The 25,661-nt window shown below is 38.1% G+C and overlaps 1 protein-coding gene across 2 annotated transcripts in view; it reads left to right on the plus strand.

Moving 5' to 3' along the window:
- The window catches only part of VAMP7 (vesicle associated membrane protein 7), an 88,361-nt gene that overhangs the window by 18,360 nt on the left and 44,340 nt on the right, over positions 1–25,661 (plus strand). For both annotated transcript variants that reach the window (XM_082610283.1, XM_082610282.1), the window contains exons 3-5: positions 2,109–2,166; positions 4,134–4,271; positions 11,216–11,306. In XM_082610283.1, the coding sequence (XP_082466409.1) occupies positions 2,109–2,166; positions 4,134–4,271; positions 11,216–11,306 (287 nt within the window). The remainder of the gene's footprint in view (positions 1–2,108; positions 2,167–4,133; positions 4,272–11,215; positions 11,307–25,661) is intronic.

Below are 25,661 nucleotides of genomic sequence, written 5' to 3' on the forward strand. Positions count from 1 at the left end.
AAACAAATTTTGTGGGGAAAATTATGACTTTCATTTTTGCACCTGTAGTGTTTAAGTTGTCTATGGTACTCCTGTTGGACATGTCTAGTAGACAGTAGCGTATGCAGGCCTGGAGCTCGGGAGATAGGTCAGATTTAGATTTGGGAATCATTATAATTGTAGTAGCTGAAAACAGATATTGACAGCAAAACAAGAGAGTGGATGCCACCCTCCAGGGAGTGTGTGTGAGAAAAGCAGGGGGCTGAGGATGCTGCAAGACATCAACAGAGAGCAAAAGAGACTATCTTATAAACTAGGCAAGCCTGGTGTCAAGAAATCTAGTGGAGAGAAAACACTTTCTAGAGGAAGGAAGTGATCAGCACTATCAAATGTGTCAGAGAGCCACTGGATATGCAGTGTGGAAATCATTGGTGGAGTTGATGTGAACAATTTCAGTGCTGGAGGAAGACATTTTGCCTGAGTTCCCATACCTCCTTGTAATTCATATCAAGCCTCTATGTGAACATTAATAATACAATTCAACAAGTATTCTTGTCTGTCTACTTGCCCAGGGTAGAAATCTGGGAAGCAAAATAGACTTATCCCTCTGCCTCACCCCCAGTAGCCAGTCATCAAGTTCTATTATTTCTTCTCAGTCCCTTCTTCTTCACTGCCCATAGTAGTTTAGTTTGTTTCTCTCACTGTTCTACTTCAGTAGTCTTCTGTCTGGTCCTCCTTTTGGTCAGTTCTCCACACTTTAGCCAAAGCATCCTTTTATATGGCAAATCTGATCACACTCCCAGGCTAAAACCCTTTGATGCTTGTTCATTGTCCTTAGGATAATGCATAGTGAGGTTTGAAAGTCTTATACAGCACGGTATTTGCTTACTTACAACCTCATTTGTGCAAGCAGTTTATTTTTTCCGTACATTCTATACTCTAGTCCAGGGGTCCTCAAGCCCCAGGCTGCGGACCGGTGGTGGTCCAAGGCCTGTTAGGAACCGGGCCACACAGCAGGAGGTGAGTGGCGTGTGACCGAGCAAAGCATCATCTGTTGCCCCCCATCACTCCCATCACTCGCATTACTGCTTGAACCATTGCTCGCTCACATTCATTACCACCTGAACCATCCCCCCAGTCACTCGCCTGACTGCCTGAACCATCACCCCTTCCCTGCCTGTGGAAAAATTGTCTTCCACGAAACCGGTCCCTGGTGCCAAAAAGGTTGGGGACAACTGCTCTAGTCATATTAACTAATTTTACTTTTAAACCCAGTATTTGCTCTTTTATCTCAAAGCCTTTAAGCTTATTGGTCTCTCACTCTGGAACACTCTTGCTTGTTCTTTTTGCCATCTCTTACTTAGTCTTCAGGTCTCAGCTCAGACATCACTTGCTCCAGGATGTCTTCCTGTTACCCTTTGACAAACTCTGTTAGGTGTCTCCTCTATGTCCCCACAGCACCATGTACTGCCCTTAACTCCTTATCATCCTGCTTACTATGTTGTTCCACAATTGCCTGCACTTTCATCTCTGTAAAGGCAGGGACTGACGTTTTTGCTTATTTGTATCCTCAGCACCTAGCCCAGTAACTGGTTCAAAGTAGATGCCAAATAAATGTTACTGTTGAGTATTCGGTAGAAAAAGTGTTTGCTATGAGATCTTAGGAGAAGGCAAAGAACACTGTACGGCCCATTTAGGGGTTATTCTTAATTACCTGTCCCTCAGATGTCATCTCTTGTTCAAACCTTAAGTATCTGGGAATTCCCTGGCGGTCCAGTGGTTAGCACTTGGCGCTTTCACTGCCAGGGCCCAGGCTCAATCCCTGGTTGGGGAACTAAGATCCTGCAAGGCACGTGGCACAGCCAAAAAAAAAAAAGTCCAATTATGCTTTTGTAGATATTATTTTAATGGGTAATGTGCATAACACTGCACTATGTAGCTTGTTTTAATTTCTTATTTATTTCTATCAGTTTGACTTCAGAGGAACATGTATATAGGGGAGAGGGAGAATAGACAGTATCTCTAAATAATACGGTCATGTTGGCAGTACTAAAATTTCTTATGCATAGATAGAAGTGAAAGAGATATTACTCATAACCACAGTAAGTTTTATATCTTTTATTCTACAGTTATTTGTTTCATTACATCTGCCAAGACAGGATTGTATATCTTTGTATCACTGATGATGTAAGTAACTTGAAGACATGTTGCTATTTAAGTATGTGTAATGTTAATAGAGCCAGTTCTTAATTATCTGTATCTGTGGTGGGTAAAGGTGATGTGAATATAACTGTCTATAGCTGGAAATTTTTTTCCTATACTTTGTATTTATCATATAGAGCAGCAAATGAAAAGAAAAGTTGATATCTGGGTATATGCAAATAAGCTTGCTTTTGTAGAGTTTTAGCTTAACCTCTTGTAATTTCTACATTTATTCTATTGTGTAGTGAGAATTGGTGTTCATAATTATGATTCTTTGGTATCAGACCCTCTCAAAATTTATTTATCTGAAATAGTAAATAGATTATTTCACTCCTCCAATCAATAGTGAATTTTTTTTAATGTATGTGGACTTTGGGAAAACAAAATCACAATACATTATGATCAGCTTTGTAAACCTGTAGTTCACATTGGTAGGTTGTTTTTGAGTATTTGTAGCTTCTAGATGGAAAATGCTCAATAACTTAATGGTGGTCATCAAGGTCCTTTCTCCTCTCTGCAATCCTAGTGTCAGCTTCTTCCTGGACACATTCCCCTTATGGTTGCATGGAGCCACATGCTTCTTTATTTGTGTCCAAAAAAGACGGACTATGTCTTCTCAAGTCTCTTACTGTATGAATGAGGAAACTTCCCAGATGCACACACTACCCTCCCCGTGCTTTCAAAGTGGACTTCTTTTCATGACTTATTGGCTAGGACTAGGTTACGTATTTATTTCTAAATTGATCACTGACAAGAGGCATGGAATTGGCATGATTGCCATAGGTCAGAGTTCTTACGTTTATTGTGTCACAGACCCCTTTGGCACTCATGGGCCCCTCCCAGAATTTTTTTAAATGTGTGATTATAAACAAAACCAATTATATTGAAATACAGTATTCAAAATATTTTAAATACTGATATAGTAATATATATGCTTCTTTATGAATTCATTAAATAACAAATTCTACTCATGGGTCTAATAAATAAAAATTATTTTGATGTGATGGGTATAAATAATATTTTGAGAGATGTTTATAACTGATGGTATATGAAAAAAAGACTTCTCTTGGTGACAAGGTCACAGGTACTGTTAAATACTTCTCCGGTTTGTTACTACATTCACAATTGAAATTTGAGTTAAAGATTGGTGAAAATAATGATGAGATTTTTTGTTTTCTATCCAAGTACATCAGCTCCTTGAATTTGGACCATTGACCCCACTTTAAGAACCCTTGGCTTAGACTAATCATCTTAGGTGAAATGGAGATGAGCGTCAACCACAGTGATCATCACAATGATTTATATTTCCTGATTTCACAGTATTTTCTAAAATTATTTTAAAAATACAGCTATATCTGAAATGACTGATGTGAAAGTGCTTGGAGTAGGCGAGAAATATCACTAAATTTGGGATGGTCAGAGTTGAGTCTTATATTTCTTGAGCTATAATTATCTTTTTGTATATATGTTATACACACACACACACACACACACACTTTTTGACTGGGACTAGATAAGAGTACCACCACTATTGAAAAAATCAATTCAAACTTTATGTCAATAGTGTTATCTTTGTATGTGAAAGACTGTACTATTATTATGGATTTCTTAAGCATCTTCTTGTGCTGGACTTTCTAATAGATTCTGTGAAAGACATAGATGGAGTAAAACCCAATTCCTGCTCTCAAGAAGCTAACCTAGGTACTGTTATCTTAGTTGGCAGTAATCAAACATATTTGGATTAGACTCTCAGCTCTTTCATTTACTAGTTGTTTCACCTTTGGCAAATTAGTTACCTTTTCAGAGCTTTTGTTTCTTTATCAGTAAAATGAGGTCAGTTCCTCCTCATAGAATCATTGCTTAGTAAATGTTAGCTGTTCTTCTGGTTGTTGTTAATCATCCATATCATCTTTGTTTACTGTAATGTAAACTCTGTGTTGATCTCCTTTCAGGATTTTGAGCGTTCCCGAGCCTTTAATTTTCTGAATGAGATAAAAAAGAGGTTCCAGACTACGTATGGTTCAAGAGCACAAACAGCGCTCCCATATGCCATGAATAGTGAGTTCTCAAGTGTCTTGGCTGCACAGCTGGTAAGATCTTTCTCAGGATATAGTATTTGATTCATATCTTCTTTATTACCTTAAAGCACCGTGAATATAGGGGACTCTGACCTGCAGTGTGTTTTTCTGATTGTGTTATTATATGCCAAGATAGTAAAACTTCCCTGATTAAAAATATATATACAGGGGCCATTTTAGGATGGAAAGTGAATAATTGGTGATATTCTCTATAAATGGTGGTCAGAGTATCTCAGGGTTGGGGAAGAGATTAAAGATCATCTACTTCAACTACCCATTTAATGTGTAAATCCACTCAACATGCCAAATGGCCTCTTAACCTATACATTAACCTCTACCCTCCCATGAGGCAGATTTAATTTTTGAACAGCTCAGTCAGTCATTTGAAAGTCTGTTCATCTGTATGAATACTTAATTATCCGCTCAGTAAAGTTGTACATATGTATACACCCGTGAAATACCACCCTTTTCAAGGTACAAAACATCTCCATGACCCTAAAGGATTCCTCATATCCCTTTGCAGTCAGTTCCCTCCCCGTCACTCTGCCTGAGGCAACCACTGCTCTATTTTCTGTCACCATAAATTAGTTTTATCTTTTCTAGAATTTCCTATAAATGGAATCATACATTATATACTCTTCTGTGTCTTCCTTGTTTTGTCAGTGTAAGCTTTTTGATATTCATCCATGTTGTATAAATCAGTAGTTTCCTTTTTTGCTGAGTAGTATTGTATGCATATACCACAATTTGTTTCTCCGTTCACCTGTTGCAGGATATTTGAGTTACTTCCAGTTTTCAGCTATCACAAACAAAGCTGTTATGAACATCCATGTACAAATCTTTGTGCAGACGTGTTTTTATTTCTCTTTGGTAAATACTTAGGAATGGAATTGCTGGGTCATATGGTGAATGATGTTTAATTTTATAATGAATTGTCAAACTTTTTTTCCAAAGTGGTTGTACCATTTATATTCCCACTAGCACTTGCAGTGTTTCTGCATACTTGCCAACACTTGTTATGGTCTGTCTTTTTAATGTAATTCGTCCTTGTGGGTGTATAATGATATCTCATTGTGGTCTTAATTTGCATTTCCCTGATGACTAAGGATGTGGAGACCTTAAAAAATGCTTAGTTACCTTTTATCCATGAAACTATTTGAGTGCAAAGACATAAGTTTTATCTATGATGGTGTTGTGAATGAGAAAAAGAGACTTACTGTAATTGAATACGATCCTTTACACTTCTCCTTTTTAATACCCTTTTTGAGGATTACACTTCTAAATATGCATCCTGTAGGGATGAAGTTCCTTTAAATAGTTAAAATCTTTATTATTCAATCAGTTGGTTTGTTTCATACTTCCACTAGGAAACATTCATATATGTGAAGCTATGTAAAACATCATCAGCAAAATATATACTAGTGCCCATTTGAAAGTAAATAGGGTCAGGTTGGTGGCCAAGATGGTGGAGTAGGAAGACCCTGAGCTCACCTCCTTCCATGGGCACTCCAAAATTACAACTGTTTACAGAGCAACTATTGATGAGAAAGAATAGAAGACTAGTAGAAAAGATCTTATACAACTGAAGATATAAAGAAGGAACCACAGTAAGACAGAGGGGCAGAGACACAGTATAATCAAGATCCATACCTCTGGGTGGGTAACCCACAAATGGATAATTACAATTGCAGAGGTTCTCCCCAAGGAGTGAGGTGTCCAAGCCCAACATGAGGCTCCCCAGCCCTGGGGTCCTCCATTGGGAAGATGAGCCCCCAGAACATTTGGCTTCGAAGACCAGTGGGACTTAATTTCAGGAGTGCCAGAGGGCTGTGGGAAATAGACTCTACTCTTAAAAGGGCGTGTATAAAATCTCACATGCTGGGCTTCCCTGGTGGCACAGTGGTTGAGAGTCCGCCTGCTGATGCAGGGGACATGGGTTCGTGCCCCGGTCTGGGAGGATCCCACATGTCATGGAGCGGCTGGGCCCGTGAGCCATGGCCGCTGAGCCTGCGCGTCCGGAGCCTGTGCTTCACAATGGGAGAGGCCACAACAGTGAGAGGCCCGCGTACTGCAAAACAAAAAAACAAAACAAAAAAAACTCACATGCTCTGGAAACCAGGGCAGAAGCAGTAATTTTAAAGGAGCCTGGATCAGACCCACTGCTGATCTTGGAGAGTCTCCTGGAGAGGCAGGAGGCACCTGGAGCTCACTCTGGGGACATAGACACTGGTGGCAGCCTTTTTTGGGAGCTTTTTCTACCATCCTTTACTAATGGAGCTTGCAAGCACCATTTTAGAATCTTCCCTCTAGTGTATTAATGCCAGGACCTGGCCCTGCCCACCAGCCTATCTGCATCAGTACTGGGACACCTCAAGCCAAGCAACTAGCCAGGCAGGGACACACCTTCACCCACCAGCAGGCTGGTTGCCTTAAGAACCCCTGAGCCTACAGCTACTCCAGGACCTGGCTCTGCCCAACAAAGGGCCCAGGACCTGGCCCTGAATAGCAGTGTGCCTGCACTAGCCCTAGGACCTGCTGGGCACTGGCCCTGCCCACCAGCAGACCAACACCAACTTCGGGACACCCCACACTCCACAGCCAGCCATCTCAGAAACTAGCTCTGCCCATCAGCAGGCCAACACCAGCTCCGGGACCTCCAGGGCCCTGCAACCAGAGACCCCAGGATCCCCTGGACCTCTACAGCCAGCTGCCTTGTGACCTGGCCCTGCCCACCAGCGGCTGACAGCCTCCACACAAGGCAGGATCTGGCAACCAACCAGACTGGGGGCCAGCCATGCCTACCAGATTATCCACAGTAGTCAGCCAGCCACAACAGAAGGATCCACACAGCCCATGTAGGAGGTATCCCTATAGCATACAGCTCTGGTGACCAGAGGGAAGTGCACTGCTGGGACTCGTAGGACGTCTCCTAGAAAAGGCCAACTTCTTCAAGGTCGGAAAATGTAATCAACTTACAAAATACATAGAAATAAAAAAAGGAAATTAGGAAAAATGAAGGCACAGAGGAACATGTTACAAACGAAGAAACAAGATAAAATCCCAGGAGAGCTAAGTGGAGATAAGCAATCTACCAAATAAAGAGCTCAAGGTAGTGATTGTAAAGATGATCAAAGAACCCAGGAGATGATTGGATTAACAGAGTGAGAAGTTAGAATTTTTTAACAAAGAGAAAGTGTAAGCAATGACCAAACAAAGATGAATACAATAACTGAAGTAAATACACTAGAGGGAATCAACAGTGTATTAGATGATACAGAGGAACGGATCAGTGAGCAGGAAGACAGAGTAGTTGAAATCACTGAGGTGGAACAGAAAAAAGAATAAAAAGAAATGAGGACTGTTTAAGAAACCTCTAAAACAACATCAAATGTACTAACGTTTGCATAATAGGGGTCCCAGAAGGAGAAGAGAGAGAAAAAGGGGCAGAGAACATATTTGAAAACATAACAGCTGAAAACTTCCTTAACCTGGGGAAAGAAACAGATATCTAGGTCCAGGAAGCACAGAGAGTCCCAAACAGGATCAATCCAAAGAGGACCACACCAAGACATTGTAATTAAAATGGCAAAAATTAAAGAAAGAATATTAAAAGAAGCTAGGGAAAAGCAAAGTGTCACATACAAGGGAATTCCCTTAAGGCTATCAACTGACTTTGCAGCAGAAACCCTGCAGGCCAGAAGGGAGTGGCACACAGTTAACATCATACTCAGTGGTGAAAAGCTGAAACCCTCTAAGATCAGGAATAAGACAAGGGCACCCACTCTTGCCACTTTTATTCAACATAGTATTGGAAGTCCTAACCACAGTAATCAGACATGAAAAAGAAAGAAAAGGAATCCAAATTCGAAAGTAAAACTGTGACTCTTTGTAGATGATGTGATACTATATATAGAAAATCCTAAAGATACTGCCAAAAAAACTGTTAGAAATAATAAATTCAGTAAAATTGCAGGATACAAAATTAATATATAGAAACCTGTTGCATTTCTATACACTAACAACAAACTATCAGAAAGAGAAATTAAAAACCAATCCAACTTACCATCACATCAAAAAGAATAAAATACTTAGGAATACATCTAACTAAGGAGGTAAAAGACGTGTACTCTGAAAACTATAAGACCCTGATGAAAATATTGAAGAAGACATGGATGAAAAGATATACTGTGCTCATGGATTTGAAGAATTCATATTGTTAAAAATGACCATATTACCCAAGGCAATCTACAGATTCAATGCAATACCTATCAAAATACCAATGACATTTTTTACAGAACTATAACAAATAATTCTAAAGTTTGTATGGTGGCGCAAAAGTTGCAGAATAGCCAAAACAATCTTGAGAAAGAAGAACAAAGCTTGAGGTATTACACGCCCAGATTTCAAACTATGCTACAAAGCTACAATAGTCAAAACAGCATGGTACTCTCACAAAAACACACATAGATCCATGGAACAGAACAGAGAGGCCAGAAATGAACCCATGCTTATATGGTCAATTAATCTACGATAAAGGAGGTAAGAATATAGTGGGAAAAAGCTGTCTTTTTCCCTCTTCACCAAATGGTGTGGTAAATCTGGACAGCTACATGCAAAAGAATCAAACTGGACTACTTCCTCACACTATGCACAAAAATAAATTCAAAATGGATTAAAGACTTAAATATAAAACCTGAAACCATAAAACTTCTAGAAGAAAACATAGGCAGTATGCTCTTTGACATTGGTACTAATAATATTTTTTTGGATATGTCTCAGGCAAGGGAAACAAAACCAAAAATAAACAAATGGGACTTTATCAAATTGAAAAGCTTTTGCACAGTGAAGGAAACTACCAACAAAATGAAAAGGCTGCCTACTGAATGGGAGAAGATATTTGCAAACAGTATATCAGATAAGGGCTTAATATCTACAATGTGCAAAGAACTGATAGAACTTCAACATCTAAAAAACAAACCAACTATAAAGTGGGCAGAGGAGCTGAATAGCTGTCTTTCCAAAGAAGACATACAGATGGCCAACAGGCACATGAAAAGATGCTCAACATCACTAATTGTCAGGGAAATGCAAATCAAAACCACAATGAGATATTACCTCACACTTGTCAGAATGGCTGTTTTCAAAAAAGGCAACAAATAACAAGTGTTGGTGAGGATGTGGAGCAAAGGGAACCCTCCTGCACTGTTGATGGGATTGTAAATTCGTGCAGCCACTATGGAAAACAATATGGAGATTCCTCCAAAAGTTAAAAATAGAACTATTATATTATCCAGCAATTCCACTCCTGGGTATTTATCCGAAGAATACAAAAACAATAATTAGGAAAGGTACATACACCCCTGTGTTCATCACAGCATTATTTACAACAGCCAAGATATAGAAGCAACCTAAATGCCCATCAAGAGATAAATGGATAAAGAAGATGTGGCATACACACACACACACACACACACACACACACACACACACACAGGAATATTACTCAACCATATAAAAGAACGAAATCTTGTCATTTGCAACAACATGGATGGATCTAGAGGCTATCATACTAAGTGAAATAAGTCAGCGAAAGACAAACACTGTATGATTTCACTTATATGTGGAATCTAAAAAACAAAACAAATGAACAAACTTAACCAAACATTAACAGAGTTATAGATACAGAGAACAAATAGGTTGCCCGAGGGGAGAATGTTGGGGGTAGGAAAGAATAGGTGAAGGAGATTAAGAGTTATAGACTTCCAGTTGCAGTATAAATGAGTCATAGGTATGAAAGGTGCTGTGTTGGGAATATAGTCATAACTATGTAATATCTTTGAATTTTGACATATCATAACTAAACTTATTGTTGTGATCATTTGGAAATGTGTAGAAATATCAAATCACTATGTTGTGTAACAGGAACTAACATAGTGTTATAGGTCAATTATACTTTAAAAACAAACTCATAGAAAGAGAGATCAGAGAGGTGGCATTATGGGGAGGGGAATTGGATGAAGGCAGTCAAAAAGTACAAACTTCCAGTTACAAGATAAATAAATACTGGGGATATAGTGGACCACATGATAAATATAATTAATAATGCTTTATGTTATGTATGAAAATTGTTGAGAGTAAATCCTAAGAGTTCTCATCACAAGGGAGGAAAAAGGTAAATAGGGTTAGCTGGCAGCAAAACTTTCAATTTAGCTTGTTTGTCTTTAGCTCCAGATGTGTATGTGAACCTCTAAACAAATCTGTGCCAGGATCCTTGACTATAAATGGAGATAATAATAATGGCATCTTCATCATAGAGTTTTTGCATGGATTAAATAATATCCCCTATTTGAAGCACTTAGCACAGTGAAGTGACTGGAATATTGTGTATTAAGCAGTCCACAATTGTTTGCTATAGATAATAATTTCAAAATATATACTATCTTCAGTGTCTTACATTTCTAGATCCTATAAGAAGCCAATGAAAATAGGATGCATACTCTGATCCCAACAGATACAAGAACAGATGCTCAGAAGCTGGGCCAGTCCCTACCTCATCATACCCAAGAAATGGGGAAAAATTTAGAGTACCCTTTCCCTGTCCTGTTCCCCCTGCCCCCACTACAGTCTTTTCTCCTTTCTTCCTTGTCTGAGCACAGATTATATAACACCCTACTTCTGCCCCAGGAGTCTCAGATGTATATTTGATATAATACATTTAGCTTTATTTCATTTAAAACAAGGTGATCTTTTTATACTATAATGCTTATATTTCATATGGTAGCAAGTTTTATGCTTGCCTATATTTTTGGTAACAATTTTTGAATGAAGTGACATCTATCTTTTGTGCCAAAGATAAAGACAGTTTTATAGCATTCTTCAATGTCATTCCTCCTCTTTTTGTTTTCATATTGTAAATAATGTCTGGGTATCATGAGTTAAATCATATTCTTTTATAGAAGCATCACTCCGAGAATAAGGGCCTAGATAAAGTGATGGAGACTCAAGCCCAAGTGGATGAACTTAAAGGAATCATGGTCAGAAACATAGGTATGTTTCATGGCATACTCTGCATGCATGAGGGCAAAAATGATAATAGATTACTTGATTGGGGTCAAATCATTCTAGAGAGGCTGAAAGAGCACTTCCTTATTCTTAATATTGGAAGCTAATTGTCAGCTGAGATATGGATATTACTTACCTATGATACTGCCTGCTGTATGATGGTTTCTTTTTAGCACTTATGACTATTCATTCTAAATTTGTTAGCTTGCTTAGCAAGACTAAGCAAAGACTAGGACCCTTAAACAGTTCAGCAACTTAGAATAATTTAGTCAGTTTTGGCTGGAAATACCCAGATAGTTGTTATCATCAGTATAGGCACTTAAAGTATAACTATTTGACCTCCTTAGAAAGTTTGTAGCTCTTGGCTGAGAAAGAATTGGACCAAAAAACTGTTGTATTCTTCAAGAGAATGAACTACGGCATGAATTCCATTGGCCTGTGTTTTGTCAAGAACCTATTTACCACATTAAAATAATCCAGAGAAATGCGCTGTTTATTTTTTAATCGATTATAACAGTGGTATTTAGATTTAGGATGATTTTAATTTTTTAATAGCACCAGTTCTCACGATGTAGTCCCTGGGCCAGCAGCATCAGCATCCCCTGGGAACCTGTTACAAATGCAAATTTTCAGGCCCCACCCCAAGCCTACTGAATCAGAAACTCTTGGAGTGGGAAATCTGTGTTTTCACAAGCCCTCCAGAGGATTCCAGTGCATACTCAAGTTATAGAACCACTCTTAAATATATCTTCTAAGAGGAATGTCTTGCAGAGAATAAATTCTTAATATAAAATTGAACAAAAATTAGTATATAAATGCTTTACAAGATATTTAACTGAGACGTCATTTCGTAGATGTCCATTTAATCATAATTTTGATTTTACTGTTTGAATTTTACATTTATTATTAGAACACTTAAAAGTTATGAAAAGACATTTTAAAAGTTTACTTTGTCTCAACATCCTAAAGTTTTATTTACATTTTCTTTCCTTTAAGTTTTTACTTACATGTATACATAGTTAATCATAGTTTATATTCAGTTTTGTGGAGGCAGTATAATAGAGTAATCAAGATTTGGAGTCATACATGCCTGAGTTTGAGTCCTGATTTCACTTCCTACCTGCTGTTAGGCCTTGATCAGTCCTCTAACCTCTCTGACCTTTATTCCTTAATCTGCAAAAAGGAGGTAATAGAACCTGAGGTTACCAGGATAAAAGAGGTAATGTATGTAAAACACTGTGTACAGTCCCTGGCACATAGTAAGAGCTGAATGATTGTTAGCTGTTAGTCTACTTTATGCTCATACAGTATTTCTTTGAGTTATATCACAGGTGACCAATTATGTCCTTATGTTGGACACTTTGGGTCTTTAGAGCATTATTACTCAGAGTGCTGTTTTACAACCAGATAAGGAGCTTGCTCCAGAATAGAAGTCAATGCTGTGCTTCCTTCATTGAGAACATCTTGCTATGAAAATGTCAATTTGACTGAACAGTATACTTGGAGACTTAGTTGAGCAGTAGCAAACACTCTTAGGTAGCACTGATTTAGAGTTTGTGTTATAGTAACAGTACTGTTATAAATGTTTCTGTGCCTATTCTTCTTATTTTGTTGAGATTAGTTCCCAGGAATGGGATTAATAATCAAAAGGCAGAAACATTTTTATATTTCTTAATATGTGTCTCTTGGTTATTTGAAGTGATTTCCTTTCATTGATTTTAGTTTTAAATATAGGTCTAGATGCAGACTAGAGAACTCTTAAATATATCTTTCAATATACCTGTTGAAAAACTACTAATATTTTTCTCTTTTTTTGGTCACCAAATATATTTATTTTGCCTAAAAGTGGAAGCAGCCAACTGCTACAATAGTATTTATTGCAGATGCATGTTTCCAGAAAATGAACCTTTTTAATCAACTCCTCTTAAATGACATTTATGTTTAGAATTACATAAATAGCAAATTTAAAATGTAGCAAAAACCTTCCTAATCATCTCCCTTTGATTTTTTTAACAGCTTTATTGACATATAATTCACATACCATACAATTTACCCATTTAAAGTATACAGTCCAATGGTTTTTACTATGTCCACAGAGTTGTATGACTATGACCACAATCAATTTTAGAACATTTTCATTACCCCCAAAAGAAATTCTGTACCCATTTACAGTCACTCCTCTCTTCCCCTCAACCTGCAGACCTAAGCAACAATTAATCTCCTTTCTGTCTGTATAGATTTGCTTGTTCTGGATATTTCATATAAATGGAGTTATATAAAATGTGGCCTTAGCAATTTTGAAGTATATAATACAGTATTGTTGACTACAATTAGTGTGCTGTACACTAGATGTTCAGAACTTACTAATCTTCTGGTTGCAAGTCTGTACCCTTTTACAACATCTCCCCAATTCCTGTACCCCCCAGCTCCTGGTAACCACCATTCTACTCTGGTTCTATAAGGTTCACATTTTTAGATTCCACATATGAGTAATATCATACAATATTTGTCTTTCTTTGACTAGCTTATCTCACTAAGCATGGTGCCCTCAAGATCCATCCCCATTGTTGCAAATGGCAGGATTTTCATTTTTCTCATGGCTCAATAATATTCCATTATATATATACACCACATCTTCTTTATCCATTCATCCATTGACAGACACTTAGCTTGTTTCCGTATCTTGGCTGTTGTGAAATAATGCTGCGATAAACATGGGAGTACAGATATCCTTTCAACATCCTGCTTTCATTTCCTTCAGATAGAAACCCAGAAATGGAATTGCTAGATATATATGGTAGTTGTATTTTTAATTTTTTAAAGGAAACTCCATACTGTTTTTCATAGTGATTGAACCAATTTACATTCCCACCAGCAGTGCATAAGGGTTCCCTTTTCTCCATATGCTCACCAACACTTATCTCTTTCTTCTTGATGATAGCCATTCTAACTGGTATGAGGTTGATATTTCATTGTGGTTTTTATTTGCATGTTCCTGATGACTTGTGATGTTGAGCATCTTTTAATGTACCTGTTGGCCATTTGTATATCTTCTTTGGAAAAATTCTATTCAGTTCCTCTGCCCATTTTTTAATCCAATTGTTTGTTTTTTTGTTATTGAGTTGTATTAATTCTTTATATATTTTGGATGATAACTTCTTATCCAATATATGGTTTGTAAATATTTTCTCCCTTTCTATAAGTTGCCTTTTCATTTTGTTGATTGTTTCTTTTCATGTCCAGAAGCTCTGTAGTTTGATGTAGTCCAACTTGTTGATTTTGCTTTTGTTGCTTGTGCTTTTGGTATGCTAAATATCATTGCAAAGACCAGTGTCAAGAAATTTCTTCCCTATATTTTCTTCTAGGTGTTTTATTGGTTTCAGGTCTTACATTTAAGTCTTTAATCCATTTCAAGTTAATTTTTTGAGTGATATATATAGGGGTCCAATTTCAATTTTCTGCATGTGGCTCTCCATGTGGTTTTCCCAACACCATTTGCTGAAGAGACCATCCTTTCCCCATTGAGTGTTCTTGACTCCCTTGTCAAATCGTAGTTGATTCTATATGTGGGGGTTTACTTCTGGTTTCTCTATTTTGTTCCAATAGTCCATGTATCTATTTTTGCCAGCAATACTGTTTTAATTACTATAGCTTTATAGTGTAGTTTGAAATCAGGAAGTGTAATGCCTCTGGCCTTGTTCTTCTTTCTCAGGATTACTATGGCTATTTGGGATCTTTTGTGGTTTCATATACATTTTAGGATTGTTTTTTCTATTTCCATGAAAAATGCCATTGGAATTTTGATAGAGATTGCATTGAATCTGTAGATGAATTTGGGTACTATGAATATTTTAACAATATTAATTTTTCTGATCCATGAACATGGGATATATTTCCATTTGTTTGTATATTCTTTAATTTCTTTCATCAAAGTCTTATAGTTTTTATCACACAGATCTTCACTTCCTTGGTTAAGTTTATTCCTAAATATTTTATTATTTTTTATGGTATTGTGATTGGGAAAGTTTTATTACTTTTGTTGATATTTTGTTATTATATAGAAACAACTGATTTCTGTATGTTGGTTTTATATCCTGCAACTTGATTGAACTCATTGACTAGTTTTAACAGTTTTTTTTGGTTGAATCTTTAATATTTTCTATGTATAATATCATATCATTTTAAATAATGGCAAGTTTACTTCTTCCTTTCCAATTTGGATGCCTTTTATTTCTTTGTCTTGCTTGATTTCTCTAGCTAGGATTTCTAGTATTTTATGAATAATAGTGATGAGAGTGGGCACCCTTGTCTTGTTCCTGATCTTAGAGGAAAAGCTTTCAATCTTTCATCATTGTGTATGATGTTAAGCTATGGGTCTGACATAATGGCCTTTATTATGTTGAAGTAAACTCCTTCAATATTCAGTTTGTTGAGAGTTTTTGTCATGAAATTATGCTGAATTTTGTCAATTGTCTTTTCCCCATTTATTGAGATGATCATAAATATTTATCTTTCATTCTATTAACGTGGTATATCACATGTATTGATTTGTGTATATCAAACTATCCTTGCATCCCAGGGATAAATCCCACCTAGTTGGTGTATGATTGTTTTGATGTGTTGTTGAATTCAATTTGCTAATATTTTGAGAATTTTTGCACCTATATTCATCAGGAATATTGCTCTAGTTTTGTTTTCTCATAGTGTCCTTATCTGGCTTTGGTATCAGGGTAATGCTGGCTTTGTAAAATGCGTTTGGAAGTATTTCCTCCTCTTCCATTTTTTTCAAAAAGTTTGAGATGAATTGGCATTAACTTTCCTTTAAATGTTTGGTAGAATTCACCAGTGAAGCCATTTGGTACTGGGCTTTTCTCTGTTGGGAGGCTTTTGATTACTGATTCAATCTCTTTGTTCATTATTAGAATCTTCAGAGTTTCTGTTACTTTCTGATTTAGTCTTGGTAGGTTGTATGTTTCTGGGAATATATTCATTTCTTCTAGGTTATCCAGTTTGTTGGCATATAACTTTTCATAGTAGTCTCTTATGGTCCTTTGTATTTCTGAGCTATCATATGAGCTATCAGTTGTGATATCTTCTCTTTCATTTCTGATTTTATTTATTTGAGTCCTCTTTTTTTCTTAGTCTAGCCAAAGCTTTGTCAATTTTGTTTATCTTTTCAGAAAACCAGCTCTTAGTTTTGCTGATATTTTCTATTGTTTTTCTGGTCTCTATTTCAGTTATTTCCACCATGATTTTTGTTATTTCCTTTCTTCTGCTAACTTTGGGCTTACTTTGTTCTTTTTCTAGTTCCTTGAAATGTAAAGTTAGGTTGTTTATTTGAGATCTTTCTATTTTCTTAATATATGCATTTATCACTATAAATTTCCCTTTGAGACTGCTTTTGCAGCATCCTCTAGGTTTTAGTGTGTTGTCTTTCCATTTTCACTTGTTTCAAGATATTTTTTATTTCCATTTTGATTTATTCTTTGACCCATTGGTTGTTCAGGAGTGTGTTATTTAATTTCCACATATTTGTAGATTTTCTAGCTTTCCTTTTATTGTTGATATCTAGTTTCATACCATTGTGGACAAAAAAGATAGTATGATTTCAATCTTCTTGAGTTAGTTAAGACTTGTTTTGTGTCCTATCAGATGATCTGTCCTGGAGAATGTTCTGTGTGCACTTGAGAAGACTGTGTATTCTGCTGCTGTTGGATGAATTGTTTTGTACATGTCAGGTTCACTTGGTCTAATGTGTGTTTTGAGTCCAATGTTTCTTTTTTGATTTTCTGTCTGGATGATCTATCCATTGCTGAAAGTGGGGTATTGAAGTCCCCTAATATTGTATTGTCTATTTCTTCCTTCAGATCTTTTAGTATTTGCCTAAGATAATTAGGTGCTCTGATATCGTGTGAGCATATCATTGATTGTTATATCTTCTTAATGAATTGACCACTTTATTATTTTATAATGACCTTATGTGTCTCTTGTTACCATTTTTGGTGTACAATCTTATTTTGTGTGAGATCAGTATAGTTATACCCACTTTCTTTTGGTTTCTACTTGCATGGAATATCTTTTTCTATCCCTTCACTTTGAGCCTGTGTGTGGACTTAAATCTGGAGTGAGTCTCTTGTAGGCAGCATATAGTTGAGTCTTGTTTTTTTATCTGTCCAACCACTCTGTGCCTTTTGATTGGTAAATTCAATCCATTTACAGTTTGAGTAACTATTGATATGAAAGTACTTACTAATTACATTTCATTCATTGCTTTCTGCCTGTTTTATGGTTTCATTGTTCCTATTTCCCTCTATTTCTGCTTACCTTTTTAAATTGGTGATTTTCCGTGGTTGTGTCCTCTATTTCCCCTTTCTTTGTCTTTTGTGAATCTAATACAGATTTTTGTTTTGTGGTTTCCATTGGGCTTACATAAAGGCTCTTATAGATAAAATAGTCCATTTTAAGCTGATAGCAACTTAACTTTGCATAGAAACCTCCACCCATTTACTATCCCTATTTTATCTTTTTGACATCACACTTTACCTCTTTTTATATTGTGCATTCATTAACAAATTATAGTAGCTGTAATTATTTCTTAATTAGTTTTTATTGGAGTATAGTTGCTTTTCAATGTTGTATTAGTTTCTACTGTACAGCAAAATGAATCAGTTATACATACACATATATTGCCTCTTTTTTTGGGTTTCCTTCCCATTTAGGTCACCAGAGTGCATTAAGTAGAGTTCCCTGTGCTATACAGTATGTTCTCATTTGTTGTCTATTTTATACATAGTATCAATAATGTATATGTGTCAATTTCAATTTCCTCACCCCCACCCCACTTTCCCCCTTGGTATCCATACATTTGTTCTCTATGTCTGTGTCTCTATTTCTGCTTTACAAATAAGATCATCAATACCATTTTTCTAGATTCCACATACGTGTGTTAATATACGATATTTGTTTTTCTCTTTCTGACTTACTCACTCTGTATGACATTCTCTAGGTCCATCCACGTCTCTGCAAATGACCCAGTTCCATTCCTTTTAATGGCTGAGTAATATTCCATTGTATATATGTACCACAACTTCTTTATCTGTCAGTGGACATTTAGGTTGTTTCCATGTGCTGGCTATTGTAAATAGTGCTGCAATGAACACTGGGGTGCATGTCTTTTTTTGAATTATGGTTTTCTCAGGGTATATGCCCAGTAGTGGGATTGCTGGGTCATATGGTAGTTCTATTTTTAGTTTTCTAAGGAACCTCCATACTGTTTTCCATAGTGGCTGTAACAATTTACATTCCCACCAACAGTGCATGAGGGTTCCCTTTTCTCCACACCCCCTCCAGCATTTATTGTTTGTAGACTTTTTGACGATGGCCATTCTAACTGGTGTGAGGTGATACCTCATTGTAGTTTTGATTTGCATTTCTCTAATGATTAGTGATGTTGATCATCCTTTCATGTGCCTCTTGGCCATCTGTATGTCTTCTGTGGAGAAATATCTATTTAGGTCATCCACCCATTTTTTGGTTGGGTTGTTTGTTTTTTTGATATTGAGCTGCATGAGCTGCTTATATAATTGGGAGATTAATCATTTGTCAGTTGCTTTGTTTGCAAATATTTCCTCCCATTCTGAGGGCTGGCTTTTCGTCTTGTTTATGGTTTCCTTTGCTGTGCAAAAGCTTTTAAGTTTCATTAGGCCCCATTTGTTTATTTTTGTTTTTATTCTCATTACTCTAGGAGGTGGATCAAAAAGGATCTTGCTGTGATTCATGTCAAAGAGTGTTCTGCCTGTGTTTTCCTCTAAGAGTTTTATAGTGTCTGGCCTTACACTTAGATCTTAAATCCATTTTGAATTTATTTTTGCGTATGGTGTTAGGGCGTGTTCTAATTTCATTCTTTTACGCACAGCTATCCAGTTTTCCCAGCACCACTTATTGAAGAGGCTGTCTTTTCTCCATTGTATATTTTTGCCTCTTTGTCATAGATTAGGTGACCATAGGTATGTCAGTTTATCTCTGGGCTTTCTATCCTGTTCCACTGATCTATATTTCTATTTTTGTGCCATTGCCATACTGTCTTGATTACGGTAGCTTTGTAGTATAGTCTGAAGTCAGGGAGCCTGATTTCTCCAGCTCCATTTTTCTTTCTCAAGATTGCTTTGGTTATTTGGGGTCTTTTGTGTTTCCATACAAATGGTGAACTTTTTTGTTCTAGTTATGTGAAAAATGCCATTGGTAATTTGATAGGGATTACATTGAATCTGTAGATTGCTTTGCATAGTATAGTCATTTTCAAAATATTGATTCTTCCAATCTAAGAACACAGTATATCTCTCCATCTGTTTTTGTTGTCTTTGATTTCTTTCATCAATATCTTATAGTTTTCTGCATACAGGTCTTTTGCCTCCTTGTGTAGGTTTATCCTAGGTATTCTTTTTGTTGCAGTGGTAAATGGGATCATTTCCTTGATTTCTCCTTCTGATCTTTTGTTGTTAGTGTATAGGAATGCAAGAGATTTCTGAGTATAAATTTTGTATCCTGCTACTTTACCAAATTCATAGATTAGCTCTAGTGGTTTTCTGGTGGCATCTTTAAGATTTTCTATGTACAGTATCATGTCATCTGCAAACAGTGACAGTTTTACTTCTTTTCCCATTTGTATTCCCATTTGTATTTCTTTTGCTTCTCTGATCGCCGTGGCTAGGACTTCCAAAACTATGCTGAATAATAGTGGCGAGAGTGGACATCCTAGTCTTGTTCCTGATCTTAGAGGAAATGCTTTCAGTTTTTCGCCATCGAGAATGATGTTGGCTGTGGGTTTGTCGTATATGGCCTTTGTTATATTGAGGTAGGTTCTCCCTGTGCCCACTTTCTGGAGAGTTTTTATCGTAAATGTGTGTTGAATTTTGTCAAAAGCTTTTTCTGCATCTATTGAGATGCTCATATGGTTTTTATTCTTCAGTTAGTTAATATGGTGTATCACGTTGATTTTTGTATGTTGAAGAATCCTTGCATCCTGGTATAAATCCCAGTTGGTCATGGTGTATGATCCTTTTAATGTGTTGTTGGATTCTGTTTGCTAGTATTTTGTTCAGGATTTTTGAGTCTGTGTTCATCAGTGATATTGGCCTGTAAGTTTCTTTTTTTGTGGTATCTTTGTCTGGTTTTGGTGTCAGGGTGATGGTGGCCTTGTAGAGTGAATTTGGGAGTGTTCCAGCCTCTGCAGTGTTTTGCAAGAGTTTGAAAAGTATACGTGTTAGCTCTTCTCTAAATGTTTGATAGAATTCGCCTGTCAAGCCGTCTGGTCCTGGACTTCTGTTTGTTGGACGATTTTTAATCACAGCTTCAATTTCATTATTTGTGATTTGTCTGGTCATATTTTTTATTTCTTCTCGGTTCAGTCTTGGATGGTTGTACTTTTCTAAGAATTTGTCCATTTCTTCCAGGTTGTCCATTTTATTGGCATAGAGTTGCTTGTAGTAGTCTCTTATGATCCTCTGTATTTCTGTGGTGTCAATTGTATCTTCTCATTTTTCATTTCTATTTTTTTTTTTTTTTTTTTTTTTTTTTGCGGTACGCGGGCCTCTCACTGTTGTGGCCTCTCCTGTTGCAGAGCACAGGCTCCGGACGCGCAGGCCCAGCAGCCATGGCTCATGGGCCTAGCCGCTCCATGGCCTGTGGGATCTTCCCGTACTGGGGCATGAACCCACGTCCCCTGCATCGGCAGGTGGACTCCCAACCACTGCGCCACCAGAGAAGCCCCTCTAATTTTATTGTTTTGGATCCTCTCCCTTTTTTACTTGATGAGTCTGGCTAAAGGTTTATCATTTTTGTTTATCTTCTCAAAGAACCAGCTTTTAGTTTCATTGATCTTTGCTATTGTTTTCTTCATTTCTATGTCATTTATTTCTGCTCTGATCTTTATGATTTATTTCCTTCTACTAACTTTGGGTTTTGTTTGTTTTTTCTCTAGTTGCTTTAGGTGTAAGTTTAGCTTGTTTATTTGAGATGTTTCTTGTTTCTTGAGGTAGGATTGTATTGCTGTAATCTTCCTTCTTAGAACTGCTTTTGCTGCATCCCATAAGTTTTGGGTCATTGTATTTTCGTTGTCATTTGTCTCTAGGTATTTTTTGATTTCCTCTTTGATTTCTTCAGTGATCTCTTGGTTATTTAGTAACATATTGTTTAGCCTCCATGTGTTTGTATTTTTTACAGTTTTCTTTCCCTGTGATTGATTTCTTATAGCATTGTGGTCAGAAATGATGCTTGATATGATTTCAATTTTCTTAAATTTACTGAGACTTGATGGTGACCCAAGATGTGATCTATCCTGGAGAAAATGTTCCATGAGCACTTGAGAAGAAAGTGTATTCTGCCACTTTTGGGTAGAATGTCCTGTAAATATCAATTAAGTCTATGTGGTCTATTGTATCATTTAAAGCTTGTGTTTCCTTATTTATTTTCTGTCTGGATAATCTGTCCATTGGTGTAAGTGGGGTGTTAAAGTCCTCCACTATTATTGTGTTACTGTCAGTTTCCCCTTTTATGGCTGTTAACATTTGCCTTATGTGCTGAGATGCGTCTATGTTGGGTGTATAAATATTTACAATTGTTATATTTTCCTGGATTGATCCCTTGATCATTATGTAGTGTCCTTCCTTATCTCTTATAATAGTCTTTATTTTAAAGTCTATCTTTTCTGATATAAGTATTGCTACTCCAGCTTTCTTTTGATTCCCATTTGTATGGAATATCTTTTTCCATCCCCTCACTTTCCGTGTGTATGTGTTTCTATGTCTGAAGTGGGTCTCTTGTAGACAGCATATATACGGGTCTTGTTTTTGAATACATTCATCTAGTCTATGTCTTTTGGTTGGAGCATTTAATCCATTTGCACTTAAGGTAATTATAGATATGTATGTTCCTATTACCATCTTCTTTATTGTTTTGGGTTTGTTCTTGTGGGTCTTTTCCTTCTCTTGTGTTTCCCACCTAGAGAAGTTCCTTTAGCATTTGCTGTAAAGCTGGTTTGGTGGTGCTGAATTCTCTTAGCTTTTGCTTGTCTGTAAGGCTTTTGATTTCTCCATTGAATCTGAATGTGATCCTCACTGAGTAGAGTAATCTTGGTTGTATGTTTTTCCCTTTCATCACTTGAGATATGTCCTGCCACTCCCTTCTGGCCTGCAGAGTTTCTGCTGAAAAATAAGCTGATAAGCTTATGGGGATTCCCTTCTTGGTTATTTGTTGATTTTCCCTTGCTGCATTTAATAGTTTTTCTTTGTATTTAATTTATGTTAGTTTGATTAATATGTGTCTCGGTGTTTTTCTCCTTGGGTTTATCCTGTATGGGACTCTCGGCACTTCCTGGGCTTGATTGACTATTTCCTTTCCCACATTAGGGAAGTTTTCAACTACAATCTCTTCAAATATTTTCTCAGTACCTTTCCCTTTCTCTTTTTCTTGGACCCCTGTAATTCAAATGTTGGTGCGTTTAATGTTTTTCCAGAGGTCTCTTAGGGTGTCTTAATTTCTTTTCATTCTTTTTTCCTTATTCTTCTCCATGGCAGTTATTTCTACCATTCTATCTTCCAGCTCACTTCTCCATTCTTCTGCCTCAGTTATTCTGCTGTTAATTCCTTCTAGTATATTTTTCATTTCAGTTATTGTGTTGTTTATCACTGATTGTTTGTTCTTTAGTTCTTCTAGGTGCTTGTTAAATATTTCTTGTATCTTCTCTATCCTTGCCTCCATTCTGTTTTCAAGATCTTGGATCATCTTTACTGTCATTACTCTGAATTATTTTTCAGCTAGATTTCCTCTCTCCTTTTCATTTATTTGGTCTTGTGGGTTTTTACCTTGCTCCTTCGTCTGCAACATATTTCTTTGTCGTCTTATTTTGTCTGACCTACTGTGTTTATGGTCTCCTTTCCACAGGCTGCAGGGTCGTAATTCCTCTTACTTCTATTGTCTGCCCCCTAGTGAGTGAAGTTGGTCCAGGGGCTTGTGTATGCTTCCTGGTGGAAGAGACTGGTGCCTGTCCTCTGGTGGGTGGAACTGAGTCTTTTCCCTCTTAGGGCAGGGCCGCATCAGGTGGTGTGTTTTGGAGTTTCTGTGAGCTTAGTACAACTTTAGGCAGTCTGTCTGCTGATGGGTGGGGCTGTGTTCCTGTCTTGTTGGTTGTTTGGTGTGAGGTGTCCAGCACTGGAGCCTGCAGGCAGTTGTGTCGGGCTGGGTCCTGGTGTTGATGTGGATACCTCCAGGAGAACGTGCACCTATTAATATTCCCTGGGCCCGGGGATTCTCTGGCAGTCCAGTGTCCTGGAGTTGACGCTCCCACCCCGGAGGCCCAGGTCCGACCCCTGGCCAGGGATCCAAGAGCCTACAAGCTTCACAGAGCGGCCAGAGAAAAAAGGAAAAATAGAAAAGAAAACAAACAGACAAAATCCAAGACAAATAGCAAAAACGACAGCAAAGAGACAGCAGCAGCAACAACACAACAAACACACATGCAGGAAAAAGAAAAGAAAATAAAAACAAGAGCACAAACAAACAAAGGAATTCAAAGATGAGAATAGTCCATAAGGACTAAACTAACAAAAACAAAAAAATGAAAAATAAAACTAAAACAGAAAGCAAACAGCAAAAAAAGTGAAGAAAACAAAATAGAGACATAAAAACAATAAAAAAATAAAAGGGAAAGAACAAAAACCAGAATAAACCCACAAAACAACAAAAAAGTAAAGTAAAAATTTAAAAATATATATGTTAAAAAATTCTTTTTAAATAAAAATAAAGAATAGAAAGGTAAAAAATAATAAAAGCAACAGCACCAACATCTGAACAAAATGAAACAAACAAAAAAGAATAATAGTAATAAGAATATTTTCTTGGGGCCTCCTCTGTCAGTGTCCTTGCCCCCACAGTGAGCCAGAGCCAATCCTTGTCTCCTCAGGAGGCCTTCCAATACCTCTAGTTAGGCCTCGGGACCTGCTGTGGGTACTGTGGGGCCAGCTCAGACTCTGACCTGGCCAGACTCCTTGCCCCCAGTGTCCACTGCTGCAAAGGCTAGACTGGTCTCAGTTATGGAACACTCGTTGTCTACTCAGGTATTTCACAGACGCAGGATTTAGCAAGCCAACCTCAGGGATGTAATCCGCGGTTTGCGCAGCTGCACAGAAAGATTTCCATTCCTCTTCCTTAGTCACTGCCCCTGGGCCTCAGCTTTGGTTTTGACCCCACCTCTGCGTGTGCACCACCCTCAGGCATCTGTTCCTTGCCCAGGTGAGAGGGAGCGAAAGCAGTGGCTGCTTGCGGCACACTTACTCAGGCCAGGGAGGGGTACAGCGGCCACAGTTGGGCTGTGTGCAAATTGCCTGCAGTGGCAGAACCAGCAGGCAGTTGCAGCAGACTGGCACACTCGCTCTGGTGAGAGTCCCTCCCAGTGCCCGCGTAGGCAGGAGCTGGAATGTGGGGGCGGTGGTGGTCCTGCCCCCCACGTGTCTCTCAACAATGGCACCTTGCTTCCCAGGCAGGACCACACTTCCTCTAGGGGCATTCCCAGCCGTGCATCCCCTCACTCCTGTCCCCTCTGCTATATCTACACAGCCAACAGCACTCCTCTCCCCAGACCCATTCTCCCAACCCCACACTTTAGTTCTCAGCCCCCGCCAGCATCGACAGACTTTTGTCCCAGGCAGGGGTGCCCAGAGCTGATTCCCAAGGAGGCTTTGGGGTGTGCAGCACTCAGTCCCCCAGAGCCCACGGGCAGAGACCCCAGCTCGAGGGGCAAGTGGGCCTGCTCAGATGGCAGCCCCTCTCAGTGCCTGCAGAGGCCGAAGAAGCCGGTGGGTGGGGAAAGGGCTTGTAATGGCAGCTCCATCCCTCACGTACCACTGAACAATGACACCTTGCTTCTATGGTATCCTGGGCTTTTTCCACAGACTTTCCCGGTTGTGGAGCTCCTTACTCCTGTCCCTTCAGGCTGTCTTTTCACAGCCAACAGCTATCCCCTCCCTGGGTCCACACTCCAAACCCCACTTTCCAGCACCCAGCCCCCCTCCGTAACAGGCAACTCATGACTCAGGCCAGAATGTGCAGAGCTGCAGTGTAGACCATGCATGCAGTATTTGTCCTGCCTTCCACAGAGTGTCCACTGCATTCTCCTTTGATCCCCCAAAGGTCCGTTTCTATCCCAGCTGATATCCCCACTGTGAAGGAGTTTTTCTGAGTGTGGGGACCTCCCCTCACCTTCAGCTTCCCGCCAGATTGCTGGTCCCTGTTTTGATTCCTCTTTTCTTTTTCTCTTCTTTCTTTCATCCTACCTCATTGTGAGGG

This window comes from Mesoplodon mirus (assembly GCF_964341445.2).
Source record: "Mesoplodon mirus genome assembly, chromosome: X".
Classification (NCBI taxonomy): domain Eukaryota; kingdom Metazoa; phylum Chordata; class Mammalia; order Artiodactyla; family Ziphiidae; genus Mesoplodon; species Mesoplodon mirus.